At 41.6% G+C, this 18,007-nt stretch overlaps 1 protein-coding gene across 2 annotated transcripts in view; it reads left to right on the top strand.

The window, feature by feature from the left end:
* Nucleotides 1-18,007, top strand: part of LOC115128449 (atrial natriuretic peptide receptor 1-like) — a 119,536-nt gene that overhangs the window by 78,493 nt on the left and 23,036 nt on the right. For both annotated transcript variants that reach the window (XM_029658300.2, XM_065017759.1), the window contains 2 exons: nt 17,480-17,574; nt 17,778-17,913. In XM_029658300.2, the coding sequence (XP_029514160.1) occupies nt 17,480-17,574; nt 17,778-17,913 (231 nt within the window). The remainder of the gene's footprint in view (nt 1-17,479; nt 17,575-17,777; nt 17,914-18,007) is intronic.

Below are 18,007 nucleotides of genomic sequence, written 5' to 3'. Positions count from 1 at the left end.
TTTTCCAGGAGTAATATACTGTCTTATGAATTACTTTATGTGTAATGGCCTACGGGATGAATTTGGCAGTGTCAGAATTTGGCCTAGTTCGGTAGTCTTCTGCTGGGTTGTCTTCATGTCTCGTCTGATAGGAGTAAACACACAGTGACATGAGTTAATATGCAGTAGGGTAGAGGTGAACTCCTCAGGGACAGTACACAGACACTGGAATTAGTGTGTGTGTGTGTGTGTGTGTGTGTGTGTGTGTGTGTGTGTGTGTGTGTGTGTGTGCTAATGCTGACTGTGTGTGTGTGTGTGTGTGTGTGTGTGTGTGTGTGTGTGTGTGTGTGTGTGTGTGTGTGTGTGTGTGTGTGTGTGTGTGTGTGTGTGTGAAGAGAGAAATGCATGCAAGTGCATAGTGTGTGTAGTCTCTTCTTCGTTTTCCCCAAATAATCATGGCTCTATCCATCCTCCACGTCCAGTCCTGCATGTGTGCCGATTAACTACTGCAGTGGGCTAAATCAGGGTCACATAGAGTGTTTCTTGGTTGTCTTAAACAAATCTACTTTGAAACAAAAGTATACACCTCACAAACATGGTTATGGGTTTGAAAAAGAAGACACCTGTGCCATGTCAGATATAGAGTTAAAATGTATTACATTTTGAGTTTGCGTCCCAATATTGCACTTTATACACAGAAAACTGAAATATAACAAAACCGTTTGACATAGAAACACCAGATTTTCGTCAGCTTTAAAAAAATAAAAATAAAATGTTTATAAAAATATATGAATAACATTCCACCCATGAGGCCACTAGGTCATTTGACAGCAGGAAAGGGCTACAACACATGAGGGTTCGGTCAGAACACACGACGCTGCAGGACCAGAATAAAAGCAAGGAAATCTAATAAAGGGGAAACAGTGCATCCTGTTTATCTCTCCCATCTGGGCCCCCTCTGCCTCTGTCATACAGAGAACAGCACAGCAGAGCAGCACCCTCCCCTCGTCAATCAGTTCTACCCTCACACTTGGTCTCTGTCTTGTTGTGTCTAATCCTACCCAGTGTGCTGGTTGCAATTACGTTATTATGAGGTGTTTCGTGACGTCACGTTCAGGTTGTTTACTAGTTATAAAAGGACATTTTTGAGACATCTTTAAAGCGATCAGAAAAATACATCTTTAACTGGTTGTAATCTGGTAATCTGACCAGATCGTCTGGATGACGCCATGAAAAAATAAGTCTCGAGATCGCATCTCTACAACCAGAAAACTGATTTACCAGATAACAGCGTCATTAGGCTACATTTTGTCAGCTAGTTAGGCCTACATCTCTACTCTTGTATTTTGTCCCTCCTCAAAACTGCTGTATCCATTTAAATTGGTTTCTTTCTGTTCCTCTCTGTCCAGGCTCACAGTCTTATTGTTTATTTTGCTCTCTTTTATTTTATTACCCCTTTTCTGTACCTGTCTATCTTCTTTATCTTGTTCATCTTGTACTCTTGTTACTATCTTGCTCCTTTACTTTTACGGTCTGTCTGGCTACTTTGTCTTGTCTATCTTGTCTTTTCATTACGCCATCTGTTTCTCCTTCCTTCTCCCCATTGGTCTGTTCCTCTAAGCTCACTTTCCATCTTTCTCTTTATCGACGCTCCCCGCCTTCTGAAGTCTCTGTCACTTTTTTTTGCTATCCATTCCCACTCTATTTCTCCCTGTCTCTTCTCCTTTTCCTTTCTAATATTACACAGTGGGCTCACTCTCTCTGACCCGCCACCCGCCGCCTACCCCCAACCGAAAACTGCCAGCAACTCGGCCTCAATGTAACCTCAACTTTCTCCAACTTTACTATCACATCCTTAAAATGTATTTTAGGCTTTCATTGCATCAAACACCACAGTCTCTTTTTATTCCCCCCACCCCCCTCTCTTTTTTCTCCCCTCATTATTGGCTTTCTCTAGCTGGCAGAGTGTTTGATATCAAAGGCAGCTTGGACTCACAGAGCAAAGAGCAGACACACACAGTCAGGCCACCAGAGCCAGAGCCATGTCAGCTGCCCCTGATTGGCACAAAATGGACGCAGGTCGCCTAGTCACCCTCATCAGTGGGAAGGAAAACAAAGGCAGCCTGTGATGTCAGTCTGTCAGTCATAGATATAGTGTCCTTCTTATCCCAGTGTGGTGTATACTACCGTTCAAAAGTTTGGGGTCACTTAGAAATGTCTTTGTTTTTGAAAGAAAAGCACATTTTCTTGTCCATTAAAATAACATTAAATTGATCAGAAATATAGTCTAGATATTGTTAATGTTGTAAATGACTATTGTAGCTGGAAATGGCAGATTTGTTTATTTATCTACATAGGCATACAGAGGCCCATTATCAGCAACCATCAGTCCTGTGTTCCAACGGCACATTGTGTTAGCTAATCCAAGTTGATCATTTTTAAAGGCTAATTGATCATTAGAAAACCTTTTGCAATTATGTTAGCACAGCTAAAAACTGTTGTTCCGATTAAAGAAGCAATAAAACTGGCCTTTAGACTAGTTGAGTATCTGGAGCATCAGCATTTGTGGGTTCGATTACAGGCTCAAAATGGCCAGAACAACTGAGCGAGAGGACAAGTACATTAGTGTCAAGACCTCAACGGGCAGCTTCATTAAACAGTACCTGCAAAACACCAGTGTCAAGGTCAACAGTGATGAGGCGACTCCGGGATGCTGGCCTTCTATGCAGTATCATTATTTAATTTTTTTGTGTGTTCTTAAAATAACGTATTCATTACCATAATTTGCATCAAAACATACACTTACTGGTACGCTTTAGCAATTGTCACTACAAATCAAGTCAAATGTGCTTTATTTACAGTGCAGCAGGTACTCATACACTTCCTTATTCATACACTGAATGAGTAGATCATTTGGTAATTGATTGGTTGACCTTATAGGTATCAGGTATTTTTTTATTTAACCTTTATTTAACTAGGCAAGTCAGTTAAGAAAAAATCTTGTTTACAATGACAGCCTACTGGGGAACAGTGGGTTAACTGCCTTGTTCAGGGGCAGAATTACATATTGTTACTTTGTCAGCTCGGGGATTCGATCCAGCAAACTTTTGGTTACTGGCCCAACGCTCTAACCAAATCAAATCAAATCAAATTTTATGTGTCACATACACATGGTTAGCAGATGTTAATGCGAGTGTAGCGAAATGCTTGTGCTTCTAGTTCCGACAATGCAGTAATAACCAACAAGTAATCTAGCTAACAATTCCAAAACTACTACCTTATAGACACAAGTGTAAGGGGATAGAATATGTACATAAAGATATATGAGTGAGTGATGGTACAGAGCGGCATAGGCAAGATACAGTAGATGGTATTGAGTGCAGTATATACATATGAGATGAGTATGTAAACAAAGTGGCATAGTTAAAGTGGCTAGTGATACATGTATTACATAAAGATGCAGTAGATGATATAGAGTACAGTATATACATATACATATGAGATGAATAATGTAGGGTATGTAAACATTATATTAGGTAGCATTGTTTAAAGTAGCTAGTGATATATTTTACATCATTTCCCATCAATTCCAATTATTAAAGTGGCTGGAGTTGAGTCAGTGTGTTGGCAGCAGCCACTCAATGTTAGTGGTGGCTGTTTAACAGTCTGATGGCCTTGAGATAGAAGCTGTTTTTCAATCTCTCGGTCCCAGCTTTGATGCACCTGTACTGACCTCGCCTTCTGGATGATAGCGGGGTGAACAGGCAGTGGCTCGGGTGGTTGTTGTCCTTGATGATCTTTATGGCCTTCCTGTGACATCGGGTGGTGTAGGTGTCCTGGAGGGCAGGTAGTTTGCCCCCGGTGATGCGTTGTGCAGACCTCACTACCCTCTGGAGAGGCTTACGGTTGTGGGCGGAGCAGTTGCTGTACCAGGCGGTGATACAGCCCGACAGGATGCTCTCGATTGTGCATCTGTAGAAGTTTGTGAGTGCTTTTGGTGACAAGCCAAATTTCTTCAGCCTCCTGAGGTTGAAGAGGCGCTGCTGCGCCTTCTTCACGATGCTGTCTGTGTGGGTGGACCAATTCAGTTTGTCTGTGATGTGTACGCCGAGGAACTTAAAACTTACTACCCTCTCCACTACTGTCCCATCAATGTGGATAGGGGGGTGTTCCCTCTGCTGTTTCCTGAAGTCCACAATCATCTCCTTAGTTTTGTTGACGTTGAGTGTGAGGTTATTTTCCTGACACCACACTCCGAGGGCCCTCACCTCCTCCCTGTAGGCCGTCTCGTCGTTGTTGGTAATCAAGCCTACCACTGTTGTGTCATCCGCAAACTTGATGATTGAGTTGGAGGCGTGTGTGGCCACGCAGTCGTGGGTGAACAGGGAGTACAGGAGAGGGCTCAGAACGCACCCTTGTGGGGCCCCAGTGTTGAGGATCAGCGGGGTGGAAATGTTGTTGCCTACCCTCACCACCTGGGGGCGGCCCGTCAGGAAGTCCAGTACCCAGTTGCACAGGGCGGGATCGAGACCCAGGGTCTCGAGCTTGATGACGAGTTTGGAGGGCACTATGGTGTTAAATGCCGAGCTGTAGTCGATGAACAGCATTCTCACATAGGTATTCCTCTTGTCCAGATGGGTTAGGGCAGTGTGCAGTGTGGTTGAGATTGCATCGTCTGTGGACCTATTTGGGCGGTAAGCAAATTGGAGTGGGTCTAGGGTGTCAGGTAGGGTGGAGGTGATATGGTCCTTGACTAGTCTCTCAAAGCACTTCATGATGACGGAAGGCTCGAGGCGGGGTTAGAGCTGTTGGACCTGTAACCGAAAGATTGCTCATTCAAATACTGGAGCCAACAAGGTAGAACTAAATGAAAACGGTTGCTGTGCCCTTGAGCAAAGCACATAGTTCTAATTGCTCCAGGGACACGTTACAATGGCGACCCTGGCCATGACCCCACTCCCTGCGTTTGTCTCTGCGGGAGTTGGGATATGCAAAAGAACACATTTCCTTCTGTCACACCTCTGAGAAGCAGAGGCTCTGTTGTCTTTACAAGTCTGATATCTGTTTGGAGGGTAACTTTACAGTAATATTATGGTAGAACTATAGTGGTATTGCCCGAGAAGCTGGTGTTTAGAGGATATATTGGCCTGGGTGTTGTTAGGCCCGAGACGAAGCCAAGGTTTGGTTTCGAAGGCATTATCACTTTTATACAACGGGTTACCAACATATTCAAATAATGATTGACATATTTTTATGAAAAAAACATGATTTTGGGCCTCCCAAGTGGTGCAGTGGTCTAAGGCAGAGGTTTTTACTATAGATCCGGGTTCATTCCCGGGCTGTGCCAAAACTGGCCGTGGCCGGGAATCCCATAGCATGGCGCACAATTGGCCCAGCGTTGTCCGGGTTAGGTGAGGGTTTGGCCGGGGGGGGGGCTTTACATTGCTCTTCGTGCTCTAGCGCCTCCTTATGGGGGGCCGGGTGCCTGCAGGCTGATACCAGTCACCAGTTGAACGGTGTTTCCTCCGACACATTGTTGAGGCTGGCTTCCCGGTTAAGCTGGCGGGTGTTATGGAGCGCGGTTTTGCGGGTCATGTTTCAGAGGACGCATGACTCCACCACCGCCTCTCTTGAGCCTGTTAGGGAGTTGAAGCTATGAGACAAGATCGAAATTTGGGAGAAAAAGAGGGTAAAATATTAATATTATTTTATCCTTCCATGAGATATAGTCCCGACACAAATCTAAGGTTGCTACCCAAGCTGGCTGGTCATTTGTTCTATTGGTTCGGTTGACCCAGTCTTTTTGTTGTGCATCTATGGATGTTCATTGTTCATACTAAATGTTCTATTGCCATACTGGCTGGCAATGTTCTTATCCCTTGCTTGCTAGTTGGCCAACTATGGCTAACTTATGGTCAGAATAACAGCAAAGTAGCTGCATTTGCATTAGTTTAAGCTGTTTTCTAGTGACATTTATTTGGACACATCCATAACAATGAGCTAATGATGCATGATTTCACCTGGCATAGAACATGTGCTCTCTCATCAGGACACTATTGTTTAGAGGAGCTAGCCAACAACACAGCTAACACAATCACTTCAAACTGAAGCTGTAAAGACTGCAAACTAGCCGCATTTTGTTTAGTTTGGCCTGTTTTCTATTGACATTTCTTTGTATATATCCATAAAAATGATGCTGATTCATGATTTTGACTGGCTGAAAAAAGCTTCCTGCCTATCTGTCTCGCCCCGACTCTCAACCCCTATACGTTCATTACTATGTGACAGTTGGAGATAGAATTTCAGTATTGAAACAATGTTGAACATTTCAGAGACAGACAGCATGGTTTATAAAATCTCCGCTATTGAAATCCAGTTGCTAGTCTACAAGAAATGTGAGATCATGTCTAGATGCTTTTTACAGTGGAGATCAAGTTTATAAATTGCCTGACTGGGCTGATGACACAGTGGATCGCTCAGTGAGATGGAACAGAGGAAGTATGCATTTCAACGCCTTAGCTTTAGCCGGTGGTAACTTGTGGAATAGACACCAGCTGGAATGTGGTTTTAACCAATCAGCGTCCAGTATTAGACCCACCTGTTGTATAATGGTCAACAACTCAGATTTTAAAACCACTCAGATATTACAAAAGGTCTTAGATTCATTGTCTCTTTCTCGTATGATCCAGACCTGTACTGGTGAGATACTTACAATCTTTCTTTCTGTTTACCTCTCTCATGAGCTATGGTTTCTTTGTCTCTCCCTTTCTCTCGCTGATCATGCTTAGAATAATGCTTTGTTAATGTCAATATTGCCTTGTAACTTGAACTTTAGGCCTGGTATGTGAATCTGTTCATTTTACAAAGTAATTAAATACACTTTTAGAATTCCATTCTCAGACATTTCTTCATTGCCTATTACTGTAACTCAACTATAGCATTCTATTACTGTAACTCAACTATAGTGTTCTATTACTGTAACTCAACTATAGCATTCTATTACTGTAACTCAACTATAGAGTTCTATTACTGTAACTCAACTATAGAGTTCTATTGCTGTAACTCAACTATAGAGTTATATTACTGTAACTCAACTATAGTGTTCTATTACTGTAACTCAACTATAGCGTTCTATTACTGTAACTCGACTATAGCGTTCTATTACTGTAACTCGACTATAGTGTTCTATTACTATAACTCAACTATAGAGATATATTACAGTAACTCAACTATAGTGTTCTATTACTGTAACTCAACTATAATGTTCTATTACTGTAACTCAACTATAGAGTTCTATTACTGTAACTCAACTATAGAGTTCTATTACTGTAACTCAACTATAGAGTTATATTACTGTAACTCAACTATAGAGTTCTATTACTGTAACTCAACTATAGTGTTCTATTACTATAACTCAACTATAGAGATATATTACAGTAACTCAACTATAGTGTTCTATTACTGTAACTCAACTATAATGTTCTATTACTGTAACTCAACTATAGAGTTCTATTACTGTAACTCAACTATAGAGTTCTATTACTGTAACTCAACTATAGAGTTATATTACGTAACTAAACTATAGAGTTCTATTACTGTAACTCAACTATAGTGTTCTATTACTGTAACTCAACTATAGTGTTCTATTACTGTAACTCAACTATAGAGTTCTATTACTGTAACTCAACTATAATGTTCTATTACTGTAACTCAACTATAGTATTCTATTACTCTAACTCAACTATAGAGTTCTATTACTGTAACTCAACTATAGAGTTCTATTACTGTAACTCAACTATGGAGTTATATTACTGTAACTCAACTATAGTGTTATATTACTGTAACTCAACTATAGAGTTCTATTACTGTAACTCAACTATAATGTTCTATTACTGTAACTCAACTATAGTGTTCTATTACTGTAACTCAACTATAGAGTTATATTACTGTAACTCAACAATAGTGTTCTATTACTGTAACTCAACTATAGTGTTCTATTACTGTAACTATAGTGTTATATTACTGTAACTCAACAATAGTGTTCTATTACTCTAACTCAACTATAGTGTTCTATTACTGTAACTCAACTATAGTGTTCTATTACTGTAACTCAACAATAGTGTTCTATTACTGTAACTCAACTATAGTGTTCTATTACTGTAACTCAACTATAATGTTCTATTACTGTAACTCAACTATGAAGTTCTATTACTGTAACTCAACGATAGTGTTCTATTACTGTAACTCAACTATAGAGTTATATTACTGTAACTCAACTATAGAGTTACATTACTGTAACTCAACTATAGTGTTCTATTACTGTAACTCAACTATAGTGTTCTTTATTGCTATTTATCTTATGGAGTCAGATAATTAATTTAATGGGCTAATTGCTTAGTCTTATTTCGAGTCACATGTGAGGTAGATACATGTGAGGTAGATACACACACATATATACAGTGGGGCAAAAAAGTATTTAGTCAGCCACCAATTGTGCAAGTTCTCCCACTTAAAAAGATGAGAGAGGCCTGTAATTTTCATCATAGGTACACTTCAACTATGACAGACAAAATGAGAAAGAAAAATCCAGAAAATCACATTGTAGGATTTTTAATGAATTTATTTGCAAATGATGGTGGAAAATAAGTATATATATATATATATATATGATAATTATTATCTCACTACAAAGGTATTTGATAGTGGAGGTCAGAAGTCAACTTCAGAACAGCAATAAACAACCATGGGTCACATTACTCTAAGTGGTCTGAGACTGACGTCACCACTCTATCTATTCTCTTCAGCAACGGCCAAACTGGTCTGTCTGTGAATCATGGCTGTGAGCTTCCATTCGCAATGGAGTGACAGCCTCTAGGGACTCTGGATCAGTTTCTGCATCTTTTACTTCTTAACCTATTTACTAAGACTAATGTCCCTTTTGCAGTACCTCCAAAACTCTTTTTTTTTTACTAAGTGTTAAAAGGCTCTAAATGGTGTTTTGTAATGAGGACTTATGTGTGTAGGTGAAACAGTTTACAGGGGCACATTGGTAGAGCTGTCCTTCAGAAAAGGAAACATTCTTTTGCAGTTCATGGCAGCACGGTTTTAGAGTGTGATCATTCAGCTGACTTCAGGGTTTGTTTTGGATCCAGTCTGGTTCTTTTCTATTGAGAACAAGTGTCAAAATGTTGCAAACTTAACAAAGCAAAACAAACTGTACTCGATCCTCATGACCCAAGAATCTGACAACAGTTCAGCTCTTGCATTGATAAAAAGATATTTCAAAAACACCCTTGGCGCCTGTTTATTATTTTTGATTAAGTCTTCGAAGCTGGTTAGATGTGGTTATTGAATCAATTCAACCCTGTGGGAAGTGGGCTAAACCCTAAACAGCCATGATGTTGCCAGAGGCTGCCTGTGGGTAATGTGAGCTCAGTGGTGTGCTGCTGACTACTGAATCATTGTGGGCTCCTATTACACTGAGTTCAGCCTGCTCAACTGTGTGCATCTATCCCCACTGTGCTGCCATGTGTTATAGGTAGCTCATTGATGACTGTTGATTTCTCTCTCTCTCTCTCTCTTTCAATCCCCCTTCTCCCTCTCTCTTTGTTTTTCAGTGTCTCTTCCTATCTTTTTATTTCGCTCTTATAAAAGTTGTTTGATTGGCATGACCAATTACAATGCGGTGTTGCAAAATTAACACACAAAAAAATCCCCTCTTTCTGGTATGGAAATAAGAAGATATTTCCAGCTCCCAAATGTTCAATTTAACAACCACCTCTCATGTACCTCCTTGAATTATGGCCCTAAAGTGTGCTGTGCACCCCCCCCCCCCCCCACACACACACACACACAGACACACACACTCACATTATTGACTTTGCCCTTTCCAAAGAGGACCATCCTCCCAAATCCATACATTGTTGTCCCTCGGACCGCACTGTGCATCTCCACCTCCCCATTTCTCCTCTCACTGATTAGATTAGGTGCCACCCGCAGCTGTACCCAGCGTGTGTGTCAATTCCCTTGATGGACACACACCCTGTGTCCATGTGCGCGTCCACGTGGCACCCTATTCCCCATACAGTGCACTCATTTGGACCAGAGCCCTATGGGACATTTGGAACGCACACGTATGTTTTGAATAGGAGAATATGGAGAGTCCGTGTCTCCTGTGGTTGGTTGCCTAAGCACTGGTGGTACTTTTAGTTTTTTTGATTTCTCATGGTATTGATTGTACAAATGTTTTACATATGGTATATACTTAATAGTTTTATTATGGTATAGGACAGCTGGTATGAGTTGTATTTTAAATGGGAGAAATGCCCTTGTCATAGTGGCTGGTGGCACTGTACTTTTCCACTGCGTCTGATGTTTCGATCGCACTGTTGATTTTGAGTTGGCCTTATATTTTCATTAGGACAACTGGCTTATGTCACAAGCCTGTGGTCTTCATATTTGTAAAGGACACGAACGTAAATGTTTTGATTATCAGATTGCCTGTTCTTATTCCAGGCACCGAAGAAGCATTGGAATGATTGAAACTGGAGAAGCACTAGCACGCCAACAGTGTGATCATCTTTCTTGCTACCAATCATTGCCAGTCTGCCTTCCCTCCTATTCCTGATGTGTGACATCAACCAGTACAGATTTTCATTAGGGCTCTAATCAGCAGTAATCAGCCGTAAATATAGTCTATTCAGCGCTGTGCGCATTATGGACAATGCACTTCTAATATAGATAGATCAAGAGGGCCTGAAACAGACACACACACACACACACACACACACACACACACACACACACACACACACACACACACACTGACTAGCTTGGGTGATAAACAAATCTTACATTTCTATCACCTATCTGGAGAAATCTCAATCACTGAACCAAAATGGCAATATTAGGCGAGACTGGAAATCAGTCACAATCCCAGTTATCTGATGATAATTATTTGGATGATTACCCTAAATTGGGCTCCCGAGTGGCGCAGCGGTCTAAGGCACTACATCTCAGTGCTAGAGGGGTCACTACAGACACCCTGGCTCGACTCCAGGCTGTATCACAACCGGCCGTGATTGGGAGTCCCATAGGGCGGCGCACAATTGGCCCAGTGTCGTCTGGTTTTGGCCGGTGTAGGCCGTCATTGTAAATAAGAATTTGTTGCCTAGTCTTGCCTAGTTAAATAAAGATAAAATAAAAAATGTACTTTGTTAAAAATGTTTTTTTCATAATAGTGTCATTCCAACCAAATAACCATGTGTCACGCCTTGGTCATTATATTTTGTGTTTTTGGTATATGTTTGGGTAAGCCAGGGTGTGACATGGGTTTATATGTTGTGTTTCGTAATTGGGGTTTGTAGTAATTGGGATTGTGTTGATTAGGGGTATGTCTAGTTAGGCTTGGCTGCCTGAGGCGATTCTCAATTGGAGTCAGCTGCTTATCGTTGTCTCTGATTGGGAACCGTATTTAGGTAGCCTGAGTTCGTGTTGTATTTTGTGGGTGTTTGTCCTGTCTCTGTGTTGTAGTCACCAGATAGGCTGTAATTAGTTTCACGTTCCGTTTGTTGTTTTGCTTTGTATGTGATTGAGTTATTTCATGTACGCATTCTTTCATTAAAGTCATGAGTAACCTACACGCTGCATTTCGGTCCAACAAACGAAGAACGCTGTTACACCATGTACCACATCAAAGCTCACAATACACCCTTACCTGATGCACATTGTAGCTACATGCCCTCTGTACTTTAGTGAGCACTCTGAAAGCACAGGGCCTTGAGGAAAAACAAGGACATTATATTTTTTTCAAGATATGACATAACCCAGCTAACTGGGTGCCAAGAGCCATCCAGAGCTACAACATGTTAAAAATATCTGTTGAAAAACAACCAGTCTGTCTTACATCTATTCTCAGCATAACATTCAACAGCGACCTTGTGGCCAATTTCGCATCACTGTACAATACCAACTATCTGCATCATTATGAGAGTACATTTTCAGAGGAGTTGTATCGATTGAGTACATACAGATGTAGGATCTTAATTTGAGCCAGTTTTCTACAGCTGGAAAATAATCCTGCAGCAACAGGAAATGTTAATTATTATGCGTATTATAATTAATGGAGTTTTTTTGTAGGGGAGGATACATTTTTCGTTTCGGGCAAATCAAGTCTGACATTTTTAAACTTGAAAATATTAACGTTAGAAGCCTTTTTAAACCTTGAATACACTACAAGTTTGCATTTCCTGGACCCACTCGTCTAACTATATCAACAGACTCGTGTAGCAAAGAATGCTCAACCAATAAATTCCCCTCTTTACTCCATCAGTTAAGCCTCATCAACCAATCGCCACAGAGATAAGAAGGCGGCTATCAGGCGGGGGTCCATGGGAACATCGAGGCTGGAGGTTGATGTTGTTCTCCTGCGACTCCCATCTTTGTCTTCTCCTAATCCCAACCTGGGAGTGGGATCGCTCGGTTTCTCCTATTCCCACAGCCCACTCTCTGTGAACTCCACAAGCCTCTTCTCATGGCTCTTCAGTTACCCACAACCCCCTCGGTGACGATACGGTGCGGCACTGTTGCATTTCATAAGGAAAAGCCTGTATTGCTCCATGATAAATAGGCCCCTATGTTACATTAGCTCATGTGTGTGGTTGGTTCCTTTGTGACTTCTTGGCTGGTTGCTTCCGTGTTGACAGTTTTAAGAGGCCCCGGATACGTTGGGGCATGCATGTTTTGGGTTGTCTAACAGCCATGGGTTCCTGTGTGTTTCCTGGCTGATTGTTTCAATGTGACATGGAAGAGGCCACTACAGTAGAATGTATAGCTTTTAAACATACGGGGGATTTATTTCATTTGTTTTGTCATTTAGCAGATGCTCTTATCCAGGGCGACTTACAGTAGTAGTGAGTGCATACATTTGTCGTACTTTTTCGTACCTGTCCCCCGTGGGAATCGTACCCACAACCCTGGTTTTGCAAGCGCCATACTCTACCAACTGCGCCACAGAGGACTTAAAAGAAAGGAATTTGAATTGAATTAAAATTGCCTATTTATAATATGTGAGAGAGGGCCTTTATAATTATCAGTGGGTTGTGTTGACATTTCTAAAGCAAACACAAGCATCGTATTCAATTTGTTCATTTTACAGTGAAAATGACAAAGGAAATGTCAACTTAGCTCGTTACCGAGTGACCTTCCATTGTAATTTATTAATAATTTGTAATACATGAATAAGGCATGAATTAAGCTTTGGTAACAAGTGGGACCTACGCTGCAAGAGACTCCATTAATGGAGGTTTCATAGAACGGGTAAACAAGGTACCTCTTCATTGATCTGAGTAGTGAGTGACAGATGTGGTCGAGATGGGAAGAGGGCTCTGCTCTCATCATAAAGAGACAGATTGGCGGAGGAGCAGGGAGATATAAGTGGACTGGTCTATGAAATCACTACAGCGGGTTAGCCAGCTCTCTTATAGAGATCTGTACTGAAGCCCACTGAGCCTGGCGACTGAGGCAGATTGGCAACAGATAGATGGAGAGATTGAGGGAGGAGATTATGAAAGTGTGGGGAGAGAGGTGAAGAGGAGAGGTGGAGAGCAGAGATGGACTGAGGTGGTTACCGAGAGTGAAAGGAGAGATGTGGAAAGAAGGAGAGGGGGAAAGAGAAGAGATAAAAGGTTGAGAGAGTGTGTTTTTAGAAAAAGTGGGTAAATAAGATGGGGAGTGGAGCAGCATGGAGAGATGAGAAATCACAGAAATTGTGAAACGTGAGGTGAGAGAGATGGGGGGGAAAAACATTGAAGGACACAGAAATAGGAAGATTAGTGAAGGGAATTAAAAGAGACAGAAAAGAGAGAGAAATAGTCCGGTCCAAAATGATTGGCACCCTTGATTAAAAATGTTTTTTAAAGACTGTATGAAAAATACATACTGAGATATATTGATATATCTAATGAAATAATATAATACAAATGAAAAAAGGAAGGAGATCTGACTGTTCATAACAAACAAATATAAGGGAAACATAATTTTGGGCCAAACTGAGAGGGAATGAGGCAGAGTGGTCCTGTGAAGTGGATGACAGTGTTCAGGCAGGACTGATGGAGTAGCACAGGCACCAGGAGTCAGGGGCAGGGCATTGAGTTTCCGCTTATACACAGAGGGGCTCCTATTACAATGACTAATGGACCAGGGGTTTATGTATGTGTGTTTTAACCTGTGGGTGACCTTCGTGTATGGCTGATTTGAAACATGTAAGGTGATCTGGATATTTGTGTGTATCTGTTTCTACATTTTAGACTGAAAGCCAGAAAGCTTGATCAATTTTGTCACATTACTCAGTGTGAGATTAAAAGCAGCATCCCTGTTATAATTCAGTTAAATGCAAATTCTCTTTATTTCACTGTGGTGGTGCACGACCCAACCCTCGGGCTCTGCCTGTCTGACAGACAGCTGGGAAAACATGTCAGACGAGATCTGCTCCTCTTCCTCTCTTTCTCCTTTCTTTCCCTACACACACACACACACACACACACACACACACACACACACACTTTACTTGCTTTAATTACAGTTCTGTTTTCAATGCACCCCTCGACCGCTCCCCCGCCTAGCTGTCAGCACAGGGCCAAACCACATGCCCCTGCTACCACGATTAGTACTGTCAGAGATGAGCGCTGCTGCCACTGTGCTTTTTACTCCCACGCTAATTAGCCATGTATTTTACAACACAAGGGATAGAGATTTTAGAACAGAAGGACAGAAAGAGTGAAGATATTTTACGTTTAAACAAATGGCTCTGTTAGAAGACTTTTCAAATATATCCTTTCTTCCTTCCTTCAGTCCTTTCTTCCATTAGTCCTTCCTTCCTTCAGTCCTTTCTTCCTTTAGTCCTTCCTTCCTTCAGTCCTTTCTTCCTTTAGTCCTTCCTTCATTCAGTCCTTTCTTCCATTAGTCCTTCCTTCCTTCAGTCCTTTCTTCCTTTAGTCCTTCCTTCCTTCAATCCTTTCTTCCATTAGTCCTTCCTTCCTTCAGTCCTTTCTTCCATTAGTCCTTCCTTCATTCAGTCCTTTCTTCCTTTAGTCCTTCCTTCCTTCAGTCCTTTCTTCCTTTAGTACTTCCCTGCTTCCTTCCTTTCTTCCTTCCTTGAAGTAATCCTAGATCTGACATTTTTGGACAAGGTTAAATTATGTAGTGGAACCCTTGCTTTCACCTTTCCAGTCGTGTTCGATTAGTGATGATTGCTTCAAGGCAGGGAGAAGAGGAACACATTTGACAACTATTCAAAACGTGTTTTTTGTTGTTGTCAGATTTACAACTGATGGATATCAGTCCTGTAGATTCAACGTTGAGTAGCTGCTCTATCTAGTTTGACACTGAGAGGTCATAAATCGGCAGTATCGTCAGGATTCCTTATAGACAGACTTCATGTAGGGGTAGCGACAAATGACTTCCTTTTTAGGGACCGAGTTCCCTGTGATGGACGTTATGTCCTTTGGCGTGCGTCATATGTTGATGTCAGAACAGATCAGTCTGTGCACGTCTGTTGAAATGATGACGGTTTTGAAAGAACCATGGCCATCTGGGCCGAATGCCCTTTGAAGTAAGACCGTAGACGAATGATGTGATAATTAACCCCCATACAATGTAAAGCGCTTTGAAACCTAAGCCTTGAGTGTCATATAAATGCATTCCATCCGGGATTCACCCTGTAAAGCTTAGAGATCTTAGTAAATAAGCAGTAGTTTGATACATTTTGTCTCCGAGTGAGCTGTACTACCCTCAGTCAACTATCAGCCTTTATAGACTCAGGTCAGGGACAGCTGCTGTGATTACTGCACATATCTGATCTGAGGTCAGAGCAGTCGAACATGTAGGCGGCAGAATGTTGGACACAGAGAAAATAAATTAAGAGATTATGCAATGATTCATTTCTTTTTATGACGTTGAGCAAGGTAGAAATACTAAATAATACATGATAAACTACATATTTCTATAGGCTCATTTAAAAATCTGTTCAACTCTGACTCCAGAAGATAGAGGAATTTGAGAGTCCTAAAAGAGAGAGAGAGAGCTTTTTCCCCCAAAACTTTGTTACTAGACTCTTCCGCCACGGTGGTCTGAAGAGGTGAACAAGTGGGTGTTTGGGTTTGGAGGCCGGGCTTTTGACATCGAGGTTGCAGGTTCAGTTCCCAGCCACTGTGTGTCTCTGCCATTGATCAAATAAGCCAAAGAGGTGAATTATGGGAAAGGCCTAGGTGCCTGTGAAGTTAACAGATGATGGGGACTATAAGTCAGCTCACTTGATGTTATTAGCAGAACAATTTCTGCAATGCGTGTACAACACAGCACCCTAACATCTTCTAGCAACAGTGTTTTTAAAACACTGTACTGGGTTTTGTTTTTCGTTTTTTGTTGTTGTGACAATCTAAGTTTGTAGCTCCCACAACTGTAGGGCCAATAGCCAAACTAAGGGATGGCGTCAGTTTGAATCAACTCATATGTTTTCCTTGGTTTCCCCGATTGATATTCAAAACCATGTCCGTCTCAAGTGTGCACAGTGTAGATGAATGAGCCATGTGGGTGACTTAACCCAGGACTTGATCCAAGAGAGGGGATTTGCATCACATTATGCTCCTATTTTCATCTACCCCCTCCCAAACATTAAAGACGGTGTACAGAAGTCAAGTTGCTAATTTACTTCAAATTTGGACTTGAGGTTAACAATACATTTTTACAGTATCTATAATTCCCAATCCACATTACCCTCTTATGCCAGCATGATACTGTATATGTGGGTGAAGTCGTTCCAGACATTTTTAGTTCATGACATTGCCCCCAAGTGGGCACGATCGCCTTGCCTTGGAATATAGGTTTGACTCAAGCCCTGCATGCCTTAGCTCCCAGCTTACACAGTGAGTGGAGAAACTAAGATGAAAGGAAATGTATTTAGTATGATGTGTAAAGCTACGGTAGCTAAAATGAAGGATATCTGTTTAAAATACCTCTCTTGGTTTTGTTCACCCTGTTGCAGAAGAATTTTCCTGCACCTGCAATGCAGGAAATTTGAAACGTGTTGTGTATTTGAGGTTTAAAAAGGCTTCTGAAGTTTGGAATTTCTACTTTGATCCTGTTGGATTGTCATACTGTGGGGGGAAAGGATGTAGCAACACATAGGGACTGGCAACAGGTGGTGCTACTAAGTCGCTCTGGATAAGAGCGTCTGCTAAATGACTTAAATGTAATGTAATGTAATGTTATGGACCCAACTGGCTATGGTTTGTTCATTTATCTTGTAAAGGACAACAAAATCAACCAACAGGATCATACAAAATGCCCATCTCTCAATCTTGAAAGCAATGAGGAAATAGCAGAGCTCATGCCCAGATTGTGCACCTCAATCCTTTGTGTTAATCTCTCTCTCTCTCTCTCTCTCTCTCTCTCTCTCTCTCTCTCTCTCTCTCTCTCTCTCTCTCTCTCTCTTCTGTGGCAGGTGTTACTGGCTTGGTTCAGATTGATGGGGCAGGCGATCGGGAGATTGACTTTGCCTTGTGGGACATGACTGATCTTGACTCTGGGGTCTTTCAGGTAGGCACTGACTGCTCCTCGCACAAAGTGGTGGTCAAGCACAAACACACACTGGTGCATAAATACACACTCACTCTGTAGCTGTGTTCTTTGTCCTAGACACTCTTCAAGTGTAGCAGCTATACAAAACCTACAATGACAAGGCACTTTCGTTACACAGGCAACACCCAAAGTTACAGTAGTTTTATACTGTGTGTCTCTAGATCGTGTCCGTCTACAACAGCACCCTGAAGGAGTTGGTTCCAGTGCCGGGCATGAAGGTCCAGTGGCCGGGGGGCGCCCCCCCCCAAGACATCCCCGACTGTGGCTTCAAGAACGACAAGCCCGCTTGCTTAGCACGTATGCACCAAAGAACCCATTGGGCCTCATTTATCAACATAAAAATTGTCCACATAAAAATTGTTACGCTGAAACAAGAAAGGGCCTTCCCCAA

This window comes from Oncorhynchus nerka, linkage group LG4 (assembly GCF_034236695.1).
Source record: "Oncorhynchus nerka isolate Pitt River linkage group LG4, Oner_Uvic_2.0, whole genome shotgun sequence".
NCBI lineage: Eukaryota > Metazoa > Chordata > Actinopteri > Salmoniformes > Salmonidae > Oncorhynchus > Oncorhynchus nerka.
This window is presented reverse-complemented; position numbering and strand designations above follow the sequence as displayed.